This window comes from Humulus lupulus, chromosome 3, assembly GCF_963169125.1.
Source record: "Humulus lupulus chromosome 3, drHumLupu1.1, whole genome shotgun sequence".
NCBI lineage: Eukaryota > Viridiplantae > Streptophyta > Magnoliopsida > Rosales > Cannabaceae > Humulus > Humulus lupulus.
This window is the reverse complement of record NC_084795.1, coordinates 276,936,607-276,952,735: the sequence shown is the minus strand read 5'-3', so window position 1 is coordinate 276,952,735 and position 16,129 is coordinate 276,936,607. Positions and strand designations below refer to the sequence as shown.

Here is a 16,129-nt window from a genome sequence, read left to right as displayed (position 1 = left end):
TCAAATAATTCATCAAACTAATAACTTTGAATAAAAATACAATCATTTTGCCTAAAAACTGTGCGGTTATATTCAATTTTTTGTTCATCAAAATCAGCTTTAGGGACCTATTTGAACCATTTTACAAAACACAAGATCCAAAATATAATTTGTTAAAACACAGAGTCTAAACAGGTAACGAACCAATACACAAAATTTAAAAAAATATAAACCCATAAAAAAATAAAAGAAAGAAAGAAGCATTAAAAAAATAACCAATTAAGTTAAGTTAAAATAGCTTTACTCTAATAAAAAAATCATAATCATAATAATAAATAAACATGGGGACAAAATCCAGAGATGATGATTGGATAGAGGGGAAAAATATAGGAACATGACATGAGTCAGGGACCAGAGTGTGTGAGGTTAAGAGAATAATTCAGACAAAGAAATGAAATGCAGCTGGCACCCATTTTCTGATTTTTTTTTTAATAATTATTATTATTTTATTTTAATGATTACATCAAATCATATCATCTAAATTATGATATGTCCATAAAAATCAGTTCATTTTGGCGTCAATCCACAACTAACTTTGTCCACACCAAATTGCCAAATAGTATCTGATTCTTTTCCTTTTGGTTGTCCCATCCAAATCCAAATCCAAATCAAAAATAAAAAATCATTGACCCAAATATCACCCTAGTAATGACCTTATTATGACATTATTACTCCAAACATGAAAGTGTACAAGTACTTACTCATATTCTTGTCTTTTAAGTTTATATTATAAAGATTGGTAAATGTTGATTAAGTAACATGTGTTTTTACAAATTTGATATCTTTTGTTCACGATGATTAGCCATTGATACAATTTGATTGTAAAAATAATATAATTTAATATCTCCGTGCTATTAAATTTATTATGTTCTCAAATTATCTCTCATTTTAATGATTTATTTAATTTTTAATGATTTTATTATTTTTAAATGATTTAAATATATTTTTTAGAATTTATGAAATAAAATCAATGTTTAATTAAAATTTTAAAATAATTTTAGTAAACAAAATTATTTTTAAAATAAATTTAATTAATTAATAAAATTAAATCAAAAAATTAAAAAACTAATTAAAATTTTATTAATTAGCCTAAATTTTAATTTAATCCACAAATCAATCCAACTTTGAAACAAAAAAAGAAATATAGGTGAGATTGGGAGAGTAGGGACTGAGATGATGAGGGTGAGATTTGGTAAAATATAAGTTTTTTTTTCATTTATTAAATTAAAATTTATGTTTATTTAAAGTTAATTAATAAGATTTTAATTACTTTTTTAAAATTTTTAAGTCCAATTTTTTGTTTTGTTTTTAATTAATTAAATTTATTTAAAAAATACTTTATACCGAAAAAAAAATAAGAACAAAGATCATATATTCCGAACTTTTGGAAAATGGATGTTGGAGTTTCACCACATCAAAAATGTTTTGATTTAGTATGGCTATGAAAGAAAAATTTTCATAGAAAGTAGATTGCATCATGATATATTTTGATTCATTAATATTCTTTTGACAAAACCCAACTAAGAAAGACTTTGTGGACCGTATTGCTGCTCCTCTCAACCAAATTTAAAAGACTTTATGACCTATTAAGGGTAATAGGGCAAAAAGAAGAACAAAAGAAAGTAAAAAAAGAGGTGGTGAAGTGATACTATTAGGGAATATGTTGAGTAATGTGGTACATTACAAAAGAATATGCATATTAACTCCTCTAGTCCAGGGCTGCTATAAAGCTTTAGAAGCTGTTGAAAAAAAGAGAGATTTTTATAGTAAAGGCACAAGAGATGGTTAAAGCCATTTCTTTTTTTCCAAAAGCTTGGCAAAATAAATACACACAGAAGACTGACTTAATCCTTGTCCAAGCCCCACAAGGATCAAGAGCTGAAAGACACATCTTGTTTTTCATCAATGACTTTTTCCAACTTCACTTCTAAAATACCAGAAATTTGACACCTAAATTTACTTTAACAAATTTTGGGAAGGGAAGGGAAGGGAAAAGCAACTCCAACTAGGTAATAATAGAAAACGAGCACAAGCCTTGCAAAATGAATAGACAAGTAAGGCCAAAGCGAACAACACAAACAGAAAAAGCTACTTGAAGACTTTGGAAGATCGAATGGTTCCTTCTTCCTGAGCTTCACCGTGCATCTTGTGATGCGAAGGAATCTGCAAACCCAGGTGGCCTGTTAGGTATGCTGGTCTGTGTATTGTCACCACTGGCCAAAAATGATGAAGATGAGTCGTCGATGTTGCTGTTTTCCTCGAAAGCCTGCCATTTTTTGAGCACTTGTGGCAAGGGCATATCATAGTTGATGCCATATCCATCGTCGAATTCTTCTTGTTCTGTTGGTTTCCAGAGCTCAACTAGAGATGAAAGCACATTAACAGCATGGCCCATATCAGGCCTCTGGTAGGGCTCTCTAGCAGTGCAATGGATGGCCAGCTCTGCAACAGTCCTAACACTATCAACAATTTCGTCTTGCTGATCTATCGTAGGGTCAATGACTTTTTGAGAAATATCCTTGTTCATATGCATTCTGCGGAACCAAGTGACAAGATGCAGGCTTTCTTCAGGCTGGCTTTCATCAATCGCTCTCCGTCCTGTGATCAGCTCCATTAGAATCACTCCAAAACTATATACGTCCACCTTTGTAGTTATCTTTCCGGTCACTGTTCATCACATAAAAAATCAATATTAGTAACTCATTTTATGAATTAAACTACCAAGGTAACTGGCAGAAAGCAAGAAGGATATGGAGCAAAACATTTCCCATTTAAATTACAGAACATAGCAAGGAGAGAAAAATAATTCAAGTTTTACCCAAATTTGCAGCACAGAAACTTTAGAAATCTTAACCAATCTTAATTACATTCACAATACTTGGAAACAATGAAATGATACAATTGCAATGTTCATATCAGCCAAAACACTTAATAGGAATGCAAGCCAAGAAACATAGATAGTTTCTTTCTCTAATCATTCAGAGCTTCATTGTTTTTCTCTGTACTTAACTCACTATCATATATCATTTTCAAATTTCGCTTTCTCACTGCGTGTTGATTTTAGCTGTCAACCTCAGAAACAGTTCAGACTAAAAATGAACCACTCAATCGAAGTCAATAATATGCAGAAATGGTTAAATTGAAAATTGTTGCTAACAAGTTGGGTGTTACGTTCTTTAAAGTTTGTTGGTTGTTCAGGATCAAGGACCGCTAAGTCGATTTTAAGCTCACTTCTGAAGTAAAATAAACTAGTTTCTAGTTCAAAACTAAAAGCATTTAGAAATACTTACCAGCATATTCAGGAGCAAGGTAACCAAAAGTTCCAGCAAGTCTCGTCTCAAATGATGCTTTTCCTTCTGGAGCTAGACGAACTAGTCCAAAATCTGCAACTTTTGCCCGAAGGTCATCTCCAAGAAGGATATTAGATGGTTTGAGATCTCTGTGAATAAAACTCTGCTGGGCTAAACCGTGTAGATACTCAACACCTCTGGCCACATCCAATGCAATGGTCAGCCTTCTCTTCCAATCAAGTGGCTTCAAATCTTCCTCGTCGCGATTGAAAATGTATCTGCTAAGAGTTCCCTGAGGCATGTATTCATAGACAAGAAGCCTCTCGTTTCCATCCAAGCAATAACCAAGAAGCGCAACCAAATGGCGATGTCGAACCTTTGTAAGAACAGCAATCTCAGACTTAAACTCAGTCAAACCTTTATCAGCCACTACTCCAGGGTTCATCCTCTTCACTGCAATCTTTGTCCCGTCATGCAATTCTCCCTTGTAAACAGTTCCAAATCCACCCTGTCCAAGTTTATTTTCTTCACTGAAATTGTTGGTCACATTTCTTAAGACTTGAATGGAAATTATCATACTTCCAGTCTCAACAATATGAACATCATGGCCTCCACTACTAGACGGACTATAGATTCCGCTCCCGCTGCCATTAACCCCAGGGTTTGTAACTGCAATCTTCACTGTGTCTTGGTCGCCAGAGTGCTGGGGATGTATAACTAATGTGTTTGGACTTTGTACCCTACCAGAATGCTTTGGCTTTCTAGACACTAAACAAAAAGCCACGGCCCCAGCAACAGCCAACCCTCCAATACTGCCAACTACTGCTCCCACAACCACCCCTGTATTCGATTTCTTGCCACCACTTCCTGATCCATCATTCCCTCCAGACCCCTGCTTTGATCCAGATGAACCACCTGAAGGTTTGCCAGAAGGAGGAACACTGCTTTGATCCTTCCCAATATCACTGTTCCCAGCCGTGCTCAGAATCAAATTTTGTTTAAAAGTTGGCACTTTACCGTAAAGTTGATTATTAGACAAATCCAGTTGTTCAAGATTGGACAGAGTAGTCAGCTCATTTGGTATGGTACCACCCAAATGATTATCAGACAATATCAGTTTACTCAGAGATGTAAGCTTAGAAAATTCAGGAGAAATTGTACCACTAAGATCCATTTTATGAAAATTAACAACTGTAATGTTTCCTTCCACACATGTAATCCCTTTCCAGTTTTTACAAGGATCATTCCCAGTCCAACTCTGAGCAAAACTTGCTGGGTAACCCAGCGGTTCCAAGATTGAGAGCATAATATTAACTTGAGGATCACAAGAACCCCCCGGGACATCAGTACAGAAGCTATTAGTCCCAACTATCAAATCAACTATAACCCCCTTAGGGAACTGGGGAGTTGGTCCTTGAAGCAAATTATTTGTAAAGTTAACAACGTGCAGGCTTTTATGATTTATCAAAGTCAAGGGAACGATACCTGTAAACTGGTTATCTCTCAAACTCAAGGCCGTTAACTGTGTCAAGTTAGAAAGGTCTGGTATAGGACCAGTGAAACGATTCCCGTGAAGCCAAGCATCGTTCAAGTTGGTCATGCCTTGTAAAACATCTATAGTTCCATTGAGCTTGTTAGTACTCTGTTGCCCATTTAACCAGAGAGACTGAATGCTCGAACCGGAGAAACTCGCGGGCAATTCTCCTTCGAGGCTGTTCATAGCCAAACGCAGATTAGTCAAACCCGGGAAGTTGGTCCCGCCGAAGAAATCCGGTATCTTTCCAACAATATTAGCACTGTTCGCCGAGAAATCCCTGAGCAAAGAAGCGTCTCGGATACCCTCCGGAATGGACCATGGCGAAAAGGGTATGTAGTCGATGTTTATAGTATCCAGCGAGGTAAGGCCGTTAAAGAAATCGGCGGGAATAGAGCTGAAATTGTTGTTATGGGCAAGCAAGGCCTGCAACGATCCCAACCCAGAAAAGCTCGGAAAATCACCGGTAAGCTGGTTGGATTGGACCTCAAAACGCTGCAACTCCGTCAACTGCGCGAGTTCCGGCGGGAGAGTTCCTGCCAGGTTCTGATTCCCGAGTTGGATCTTCTGAACTCGACCGCTGTTAGTACACGAAACCTTCTCCCATTTGCAGTAATCAGAACCGTCCCAGGCAAGACTGCTCTTACCTATACTCTTCTTAAGAGCATCCATGGCTTTTCCATCGACATTGGTCTGAGACTCCACTCCAAAACAGACAACCAAAACGACAAAAAACAGGCTCCAAACGACAGAACCCCAAGAACCCAGATGGGGTTCCTTCATAATTCTCAACTTTTTCCTTCACTCCTTTCAATCAACAAGTTTCTCGAAGAAAAAAAAACCCAGAAAGACAAAGCAGAGATTTTTTTTTCAGGGTTTATGGTTATCTTAGCAGCAACAATAAAGTCGGGTAAGACATTGAGTTTTGATCACGGAAATGGTGGGAGAAAAAAAAAGGAAATTAAGTACTCGAAAATGGAGAAGAAGCGGCGGTGATGGAGGAAAGAAAAGAAAAGGAAAGGGTCCCAAAATAAATTAAGGAAAAAAAAAAAGTAGTAGTAGTAGTAGTAGTGTTTACTGTTTAACACGAGGCGTGGGTTTCTATGGCCATAAGGACTGTGTTTGGATCAGAGAAAATGTTAGAAAAGATAGTTGGCAGAGGTTTCGTGGTGGGGTCTTTAAGAAAGAAAGAAAATTTTAAAAAGGAAAACCGCAAAAACTAAAAAAGAAAATCGCTATGGCTTTTCCACAAACATTTTAAGATCATTCGAAGGAATGGATGAGAATAGAATTAATTTAATTTAGTATTTGGTGGGTTTGAAGTTTTTAATGTTGGCAATTTTTGGATAATTGTCTCTTTTTTTATTTTTAATTTAATTTTTTATATAATAAAGTTTTGATTTAATATATTTTTTTTTTGAGAAAGAGACAAACACCGCTTTATTAGTATGGATCTTTTACCAATTCAGGGGGTTATAAGTTCATATTTCATACTCAAACAGCTCACTCTTTGCTGTATATATATATTATTCTTGATTTTGTATATAAAATAGGGAAATGAATATAAATATATTCTTAATGGCTCGAGAGATACACTTGGATTGGATTGAATCATGTCATGGGTCAATATGATGCTTAAAATAATTGTGATTTTAATGCCATGTGCACTCTTAATGATAATATATAACTAAATATGAGTATTATGTACAATTACGTGTAATAATAATAATAATAATAATAATAATAAGAAGAAGAAGAAGAAGTAGGTGAAAACATATATATATATATTTGAGTGATTTTGTATTTGGCTCACTTTTATAATTTTTTTTGTAAAATGATATTTTTTTTTAAATTTGATTAGTTATCTAAATTTTTCGACCAAATGTCTAATATTTTTGATCGACTATTTAAAAATTTTGACTACCTATCTAAATTTTCGACTAACTGTTTAAATTATGAGAAATCATTTTGTAAATAATTACTAAAACTAAGCTAAAATCCAAAATAATTTTAAAAATAAATCATTTTGCCAAAAAAAACCCAACTACTCCTACTAATAATAATGGTAAGAAGAAAGAGCACGTGAGTTTCACATGGGTGATTAACCAACTTAACCCAAAACCCAAAACTAGCATAGGTTGAGATTTGAGAGACGACTAAGTATTTAATTAAGAGAAGAGAAATCAATATTGATCTATTAAACTTATCTAAAATAACTTAATTTCTTTGGTTAATGATCAAATCACTTATTAAGGTAAGTGTGTAATATTTCCCTAAAAAAAAGGCAATTATGCAACAATCTAGACTCACTTATTTCTCTATTAAATTTAATTAAAAAATTATCGTGTCTAAATCTATTTTTATATGGTAAAATAATGTTATAGCTCGGTATTGCATGTATTGTTTTAAAAAAAAAAATTAAATTGTAAAATATTCATTAAAGACAGAGTATTTGTTGGTTGACAAACATGCCCTAATAAATTTCACAATAAATGCACAAATCCCTCCTTAAGTTTCCACGTGTAATTAATAAATTATTTATTTATATTTCACCGTCTAAGAAAATAAAATAAATAATGAAACAAAACTCTAAAAAATAATATATAAAATTCAACATGTCATTATCTTATTGGTTACAAGTGTATGGTTCCTTAACTAATTCAATATGTCTAATTTTCATTTGTCAACTACTAAAACTAAAAGTGATTGACGTATAGGTTTTTTTGGTAGTAATATTATTGGTGTGGTTTGGTAATAATTAAAAATATAGTTTTTTATTTAATTAATTAAAAATTTGATAATTAAACATAAAATTGTATTTAATAATTTTATTTTTATTTATTAATTTAAAAAAATTATTTAATTAAAATTTATTAAATTTTGAAATTAGAATTTTTTCACTTTTAAAATTTTTTTAAATTGTTTTTAAAATTTTCTTTCTTTCTTATTTTGTATTGTTAAACAAAAAATAAAAATAATTACCAAATATATTTTTATTTTAAAAAATAAAAAATAAATATAATATTTCTATTTTTGTGTTTAAAAAATTCAAAAACAAAAAAATTACCATATTCCACCATTATTATTAATAATTTTCTTAATCTAAATGAAATTCAATTTTAATCTTTATTATATATCACATAATAGACTAGTTTTTGTATAAGAGATTTATGCACTTAGTTCTCTTTGGGGTACGTAACCACAATCATGACTCATATTTATAACATAACAAAGTTTTATAATATAATCCATTAATTATAATTAATTAAAGTCTTTTTTAATATTTATATAATATGATGATTTGGCATTGTTTTGAACCAAACTCAACAGTTTCTGACAATATCATTAATCAGTGGCTGACACATTTTTGGACTCGTCTCTTTTTAATTTTATCTTTATTATCTATCTTGTTTCCACCTTAATAATTTATTTATTTATTTATAAATAACCGCAGTTTATTATTCTAACAGTAACATCACAAGAATGTCATTTGTAATAATACGTTTTATCTATAATTAAACTGACCATGTATGCAAATAAAAAATAATAATAATTGAGTGAGTCATGCAAAAGAAATTGTTTAAAAATAAATTGAGATGTAAAAAAAATAATTGATGAAAATAAGGAATATTAATTCTATAATTGACTACCAAATAAATAGTCCACAAAATCCCCAGAAATTAAGCCGAAACACGTTCACCTTGTGTGTATTGGTCCAAATTTTGACTTTTAAAGAATATTTAATTAAATATCTAAGTAAAATTAATTAAAAATGAGTACTGATCATATCTTCTTAAAACAGATAATCAAATAAATATAAAAATAGAAATCCATTAGTTAATTATTATTATTATTATTATTATGTTGAATAATTTGAACGTACCATCTGTCTCTTTAATCAATTGTAAAACATTCTTATAACTTAATTACTAGTTGTGCCAGACACGATCTGAAACTAAAATTAAACAATTTGAATTGTAAAAGAATGTAATAAAATTAGTAAGGAATTACTGTATTGTGATTAAGAAGATGAAGCCTATATTTAATTAAAAAAAATTGATTTTGAAAGTCAAATAATGAAAAGGTTAGTCAAACAATTGATTCCTTAGCACTACTCAATAAGATTTAAATATGGAGATTGGAGTTTTGGAGTTTTTGTATAGGATTCCTTGGTTAATTTTCATACAATTCTATTATTATTATTATTATTATTAGATATTATTTTTTTAAATACACTTTTTTTTGTTTTTTTTACTTTTTTACAGTTCTATTTTTAAAAAAAAAATACGCATTCAAATTTTCAAAAATACAAATTTCAAAGTTTAATAATTACCAAAATATATTTTTTTAGGAAAAAACAACTTAAAAATAAGACCAGCTAAACATCAACTTTAAAAAAACATAAAAACAACGTGAAAACACAAAAAAACAAAAAAAAACCTAAAAACAACTTGAAAACAACACACACAAAAAAAGACAAAAATGTAAAAATTTCCTTAAAACCGTAAAATTGAAAGAAAAAACATGTTTAACCGTAACAACGTAATTTTTTAGTAAAAATTAATATTTTATGTAAAAATCTCTTATTATTATTTGAGGAATATAAGTTCAATTATTATTTATTTTTTGACAAAAATCTTTATTCAACTTTTAATAACATATTTTTCTTCAAAAAGAAATAAAAGTAAAATTATTTATTTCATCATAATCATCAATGAAGGCTAGTAGTTGGAGTGGAGTGTGATGACCACACAAGTCGTAGAGTTATAATTTATAGACTAAAGTACTCTAATGCTTGCATTGGTAAGGAGCTCTCCAACAATCTCAACACCCACTTCCAAGTCTTTTACTAAACAATAATGTGAAATCAAGTATTAATGTTTATAGAAATTGAATTAATTACTTGATAAATTATCTTATTAATCTTCAAACTAATAAGTGCATTTATCTTAATAAACTTATCTATTAAGTTTATCATTTATAACTGGCCATCCATGAGTTAAAATAATCTTAAATTTGAGATTAACATAGTCAATCATATTTATTAAAATTGAGATCTACTGTTTTAAAAAACAGTACCACGTCATTGAGTAATATTTGGGTGCATATTTTTAGTGCTCATATCGTTACTTTTTTTTATTGTTTTATTTTCATGATAAATAAGAGTTAAAAAAGTAATACAAGCCTAAAGCCATGAAACATAGTGGAATCTCAAATTTGATATAAAATTAAGCTCTATTTTTATCTATAAACTTTTCTTTGATTCAGAGTTATGAAGAATATTATTTAGAGAAATTTACATCGAGTATATACATATATATTTATATAATTTTATGTAAATGAAGAATATCTTTTATGTTTTTTGTTTTTTCATTTATGAATTTGGTATATATAAAGTATATGTGTAGTATATGCATAGTAGATATTTGATAGACATGTCAGGTATATGTAAGGTATAGATTGTATTTTTTTTGTAATAAATAGAATTAAGAATTGTATATTTGAAAAAAATAAATAAAAAACATTAAAAAAAGTTTTAAAAATATATGAATAATTTGTATTTATTTAAAAATATCTATTATTTATCTTCAACAAGATAGATCTGATTTGTAAAGACTTAGGTTCAAATTGTTCATGCCACATGTATGCAAATCTTTAATGAAAGGGTGCATTTTGTGACTTATTGTTTATTTACAAATTCAATTTCAATATGCCTTAGCAACTTGAAATAGAAAAAAACTAAAATGTTAAAGCAATAATAAGAAAAAGGGTGTAAAATATTCTATAAAGCGATAAAAGATAAGTCACTTTTTTTTGACAAAAAAAGATAAGTCACTTTTAACAATTATTTGTTTTAATATTCTTGAAAATATATATATATATATATATATATATATATTGCCATTATCAAATCCCACCTTTGGAGGGAATGATGAGATATATAGTAGGGGTCAAGAGGTTTCCACCCTCCATATATTTTTTTTCTTCTATTTTTTTTAATTATTCAATAATGCAACTCTTTCTATTGTCATTTTCTTTACAAACCTCTAAATCCCACTTTCTTTTTTCTTTTAAAACTTAATGTCACATTTGGTTGGAGAGAATAAAAATAGATGAATATGAATCGTAATAAAAAAATGAATAAAAATAAAATGAAATAAAAATTAATATGAATAAAAAAATTATGAAATTTGTTTCAATTTTACATTGGAATGATCTTTTTTTTTATTTTTAAATGGAACAGTCATTCCACTAAAATTATGAAGAAACAAAATCATTTATGAGAATGATATTTCAATACCCTAAAATGCAATTAAATAATTGAATATAATGAAAATTGATTCATTTCCATTCCATTACTCCTAACCAAACATCACATTAGTGTACACGAGATATATAGAAAGAGTAAAGAGAGAATATATATATTTTTCTATTTAAAACAAGAATATTTTCTTTTACTTTATGATTATTATGGAGGGAAGAAAAAAACACACACATCATCATAATTATGGTTATTATTCATTATGTAGTTCTCATGGAGTGGTGGATGAAGATGATCAACTTGAGTATATACATATGTATACATGTGGCTTGAAATTAATGTCCCACCATGAATAAATATTTTATAGTTTGAAATTATTGTAGTATTATTTTTTAAAGATTTTTCTATCTCTTTCTAGTATTTTAGGTCGAGTGGTTCAAGTTGGGTGTCCTATAGTATAAGGTAGAAATATTCTTTTGGAAGAAGTCCAAAGAGGCCTAAGTGCTTATTGACACGTATCACTATTTATTTGTACTTGTCCTGTTTGTATCTATCTTCTTAGATAGTAGAGGGGACCTCATATATATACCTGCCAAATGTAAAAAAATTCGAAAAGGAAATTCAATTATATATTATTATTATTATTAATTATGTATATATATTTTTGGAGGGAATATAAATTTTGATGTTTAATACGGCTTCACCAAATGAAAAAAGTTATGAAAGATGCTTGCATAATGTGATTAATTTTTTATTTTTGTAAATTTTTATTTCAAATAGTAGTCAACATGTAATTTTCATGATTATCGCTACATGTTAAGATTTTCCCACCGGATTTGCTCTTTAGGTTTAATTGAGGCCAATTTCTTCTAAAAAAAATATTCAATAAAAAGTAATATTATCTAATCTATTCATTTTGTATGCATTATGTATCTACTTATATAGATATTATGTATCCTAAATCACTAACTACTGCCGAACTCATATATTTATTATTTATGTAGGTATCTATAGTTGAATATACAACCCAACCGAAAGTAGGTTTTATAAACGATCATATGTATGCATATTTATATAAAAAGTGTATTGAGCCTTAATGTATATAAAAAGTGTATCTAAATGGTTTTTTTTTATTCAAGGTTTTTTTTTTTGAATGATTTCATTAAGGCAAAATATGCCAAGAAGAACATACACATGTGGTGTTGTCACTTAAGGCCATAAAAAAACTGGTAAATCTGGCCACCTAACCTTGGATGTCTCAATAAAAAGTGCCAATTGAGCTAAAGAATGAGCCTTCTTATTGTTCACACGATTACAATGAGTAATAGTAAAACAATTAAATGTACTACCCAAACTATTAATTTCTTGGATGATCATCCCAAACTAAGAGCTACCAAAATTGGTACGGCGAGCGGCCTGACAAACTGTCAGACAGTCAATCCTTATTCTGACATTTAGAAGGCCAATGCGAATATAGAGAAGCATCCCTTGGACAACGGTTGTAGCTTCGGCAAGATGAGGTTCCATTGTTGATGAAAGAGGAGAGGTCATAGATGCTATAATGGTGTCTGTGTTCTCATAGACTAATGCCCTAACACCAGTCTTCATGTGTGTTGCATCCACGCCTGTGTCAATAAACAACATCACTTCGCCATCTTCCAATGGCATCTCAATCGAAACTTTGATCCTCACATGGTCCTCCCGAGAAGCTTCAAAAAATGTCTTGGCTTGGGCTTCTTGGCACCGAATTAAGTAGTCAGTCGACCACCCCAATACTTGCTCATCTTGTATCCATACATGATCATAAATAAATGTGTTGCGACGATACCAAATCCTCCAACACAACATAATCAATTTCTCCATTTCTTGTTTAGTCAACCTTTCCATATAATCACCATCATCACATAGAAATCATGACAGCCCTTGAACTTACCCATATTGCTTGTAAGTTAAACCTCTCTAATTTTATTCAGTGATGGGCATCCCCATACAACATGTAAAGTGGTTTTAGGTTCCTCATTACATGATGGAAAAACATGTTCCATGGGCATCCCATGTTTAGCTAGATTGACATGGTAGGGAGGAAGTTCTGTGTCGCTTTCCAGGCAAAACCTTTCAGAGGGATACAGAGAGACCACAAAAACTTCCACTACTTAGAAGGGCCCAAAGATGAGGACACCTGACCATACCCCTTGTCTCACACAACACACCAATACCCACTCTTGATAGAGTACAAACCTAATTCATTGTAATGCCAAATAAGGTGATCCAGTCCCAAGGTTATAGGTACACGGATAAAGAGCACAACTCGAGCTTCTTCAAGTTCGAAAGAATGCATGATGAGATCAACATTCCACTTCCTAGAATTTTTTTTAATGAACTCACATGAACTAAGTCGTCTGACCCTTTGAAAGAGAATGATTTCCCAACATCCTTCTTAGGAATCCAACAATCATTTGCAATATGAATTAACTCACCATTATTAATAATCCATCTAGAGTCTTTGAGGAAAATCTCTATCTCCCACATCACACTACGCCACAGGTACAAAGCTCATTGGTTGACCTTGGTGTGAGAGAAATATGACCTAAGGAAATAGAAACCTTTCACGACCTTGCGTGCCAAAGAATTAGGTGAATTATAAAGACGAGCTGCTTGCTTAGCAAGGAGGGCTTGATTAAATAAAAAAGAGGTTTCAGAATCCTAACCCTATCTAATTTATGCCAACATAACCTTTCCCAACTACACCAGTGCATTTTCCTTTTTTTATCACCCCCTCCCCCCACCAAAATCTTGTGCACGGTCTATGGAGTTCATGCAGTAAGGAAGCAGATAGTGTGAATAAGTTCATAGCATATAGTTGGAATTGCCTGGATAATTGATTTCAATAAGACCTCTCTGCCTCCAGCTGAGAAGAACTTTGACTTCCAACTAAAAAGTTTATTCCACACTCCATCTCTTATAGGTTGAAAGAGACAGTTTTCACTCTTACCAGCAAAACAAGGGAGACCCAGATACTTTTCATGGCAAGGAACTAGAGGGACTCCAAGCTTTAAAGCTAATACATCACACATTTGGGGGCTCATCTGGGGCAAGAAACAAACAACAAACTTATTTAAATTTACCAGGTATCCTGAGGGATTCTCATAATGCACAAGTATCTCTTTGAAGTGGGTGCAATTTTCCATAGTTGCCTCCAGAAAAAAGAAAATATCATCAGCGAAGAATAAATGAGATACCATGGGTCCTCCAAGGCCACACTTTAACCCCCTGACTTGATCAGTACTGAGGGCATGCTTCAGCAATGATGATAAGTCTTCTACACATAAGAGAAAAAGAAACGAGGACAATGGATCTCCTTGTCGAAGGCCACGAGTAGGAGTGATCTTGCCTATAATAGCACTATTGATATTGATAGAGTACTTGACAAAGGATATAAACTTCTCGATCAACCCAATCCATGCACTGTTGAAGCCTAACTTTTCTATAATACCCCATAGAAAATTCCAATCCACTCTATCATAAGCTTTTGCCATATCTGGCTTGAAAGAACAGTAGCATGTTTTGCCTTTTTTGTGCCTTTTGATGGCATTGAGACACTCAAAACCCACCATTGCATTATCTGTAATCAATATTCTAGGGATAAAGACACTCTACTCTTCAGAAATGAAATTGCCCAAGACCTCCCTTAACCTATTAGTTAGTATCTTCACAATAATCTTATAAATAGTATCACATAAACTAATAGGCCGATGATCAGTGGTATGGATTGGATTTTTCACCTTAGGGATCAAGGTGATAATGGTTTCATTAATACAATCAATAGTACCTGAACCATTTATAAAACTGAGACAGGCTTTGCAAACATCATCACCCACAAATTCCCAAAACTTTTGATAGAAACTTGTTCCCATGTCGTCCTTTCCTGGACTCTTCCGAGGGTGCATCTGAAATGAATCTTCCTTCACATCCACCTCTGAGAATTCCCGCATAAGTTGTCTATTCTTAGCACTAGTGACCTAGCTTGGAACAACATTAAGCACCTGCTCCAGTGCATCATGTGATGGTAGGTGTGATGTAAATAGCCGATTGAAATAAGCCTAAAAGGCTGAAGATATTTCACTACGATCCATCACCCAACCATTGCTCCCATCCATTACACCTTCAATAAGATTCTTCTTCCTTCGTTGCAAGGCACATTGGTGGAAAAATGTTGAATTCTTGTCACCTTGTTTAAGCCAAGAGTTCTTTGATCTAGAGGCCTAGTATTTTTCATCTTTATACATCAGTACATCAAGTTCATGTTCATCATTCCTGTATTTTTCCCAAGAAGCATTGTCTAGTGCATTATCCAGGTTAGCCAATTCCTCCTCCTTTTTTTTCATAGCAATTTGGGTTCTTCTAAAGGAGGATAGGTTCCAATCTTTGAGCCCTTTGGACACCCCAAGTATGATCCTCCTCAGTTCCTCTATAGTAGTATTACCATGATCTCCCCATGTTTGTCTCACAAGTTCTTTACATTCTTCTTCATTTTCCCAAGCCATTTCAAAATGAAACCTTGACTTTGCTTTTGGGTACTCTCTTTTGTCTTTCTCCCGAAGTATTCTAGTTAAGATTGGTCTATGACCCCACAACTTAAGGTGTGACATATAGGATTTGGGAAATATGGTAGACCACTTATTTTTGCATATCATTTTGTCTAGTCTTTCTTGTGTGAAAGTACCATTGGCATGGCGGTTGCACCATGTGTAACGAGCTCCCTCAAACCCCATATCACATAGGCTTGTGTGATCAAGAGCTTGCCGAAAATTATTCATAAGGTATCTACCTCGAGGGGGTCCATTACTTTTCTCATGATCAAACAAAATCTCATTAAGACCGCCCCCTGCCAACCAAGGACCATTTAAACCATATCCAAATCGTGTAAGCATTTTCCAGAAATGGTGGCGATGGCTACTGTCAGGTTCTCCATAAAGACATGTGTTATCCCAAAAATTTGAAAAG

General features: G+C 31.9%; 2 protein-coding genes across 2 annotated transcripts; both read right to left on the bottom strand.

Moving 5' to 3' along the window:
* Window positions 1-1,781: 1,781 nt before the first annotated feature.
* Window positions 1,782-5,977, bottom strand: LOC133824419 (receptor protein kinase TMK1-like). The gene is made up of 2 exons (XM_062257301.1): window positions 3,330-5,977; window positions 1,782-2,706 (listed from the first exon to the last, which is right to left on the bottom strand). Exons 1-2 carry the CDS (start codon window positions 5,644-5,646, stop codon window positions 2,174-2,176), a joined length of 2,850 nt encoding a protein of 949 aa, XP_062113285.1. The 5' UTR covers window positions 5,647-5,977; the 3' UTR covers window positions 1,782-2,173.
* Window positions 5,978-13,938: 7,961 nt separating this feature from the next.
* On the bottom strand, window positions 13,939-15,897 carry LOC133825743 (uncharacterized). Its single transcript, XM_062258648.1, has 3 exons — window positions 15,418-15,897; window positions 14,955-15,144; window positions 13,939-14,747 (listed from the first exon to the last, which is right to left on the bottom strand). The coding sequence occupies exons 1-3, from the start codon at window positions 15,895-15,897 to the stop codon at window positions 13,939-13,941; spliced, it is 1,479 nt and encodes a 492-aa protein (XP_062114632.1).
* Between the last annotated feature and the right edge of the window lie 232 nt (window positions 15,898-16,129).

Coding starts and splice junctions, on each gene's coding strand:
- LOC133824419 (XM_062257301.1), bottom strand. CDS start 5,646: ATGAAGGAACCCCATCTGGGTTCTTGGGGTTCTGTCGTTTGGAGCCTG. Junction 2,707..3,329: donor CCTTGCTCCTGAATATGCTG/GTAAGTATTTCT, acceptor TGTGATGAACAG/TGACCGGAAAGATAACTACA.
- LOC133825743 (XM_062258648.1), bottom strand. CDS start 15,897: ATGGGGTTTGAGGGAGCTCGTTACACATGGTGCAACCGCCATGCCAAT. Junction 15,145..15,417: donor ATGATGAACATGAACTTGAT/GTACTGATGTAT, acceptor GTTCCAAGCTAG/GTCACTAGTGCTAAGAATAG. Junction 14,748..14,954: donor CAGTTTTATAAATGGTTCAG/GTACTATTGATT, acceptor TATTGATTACAG/ATAATGCAATGGTGGGTTTT.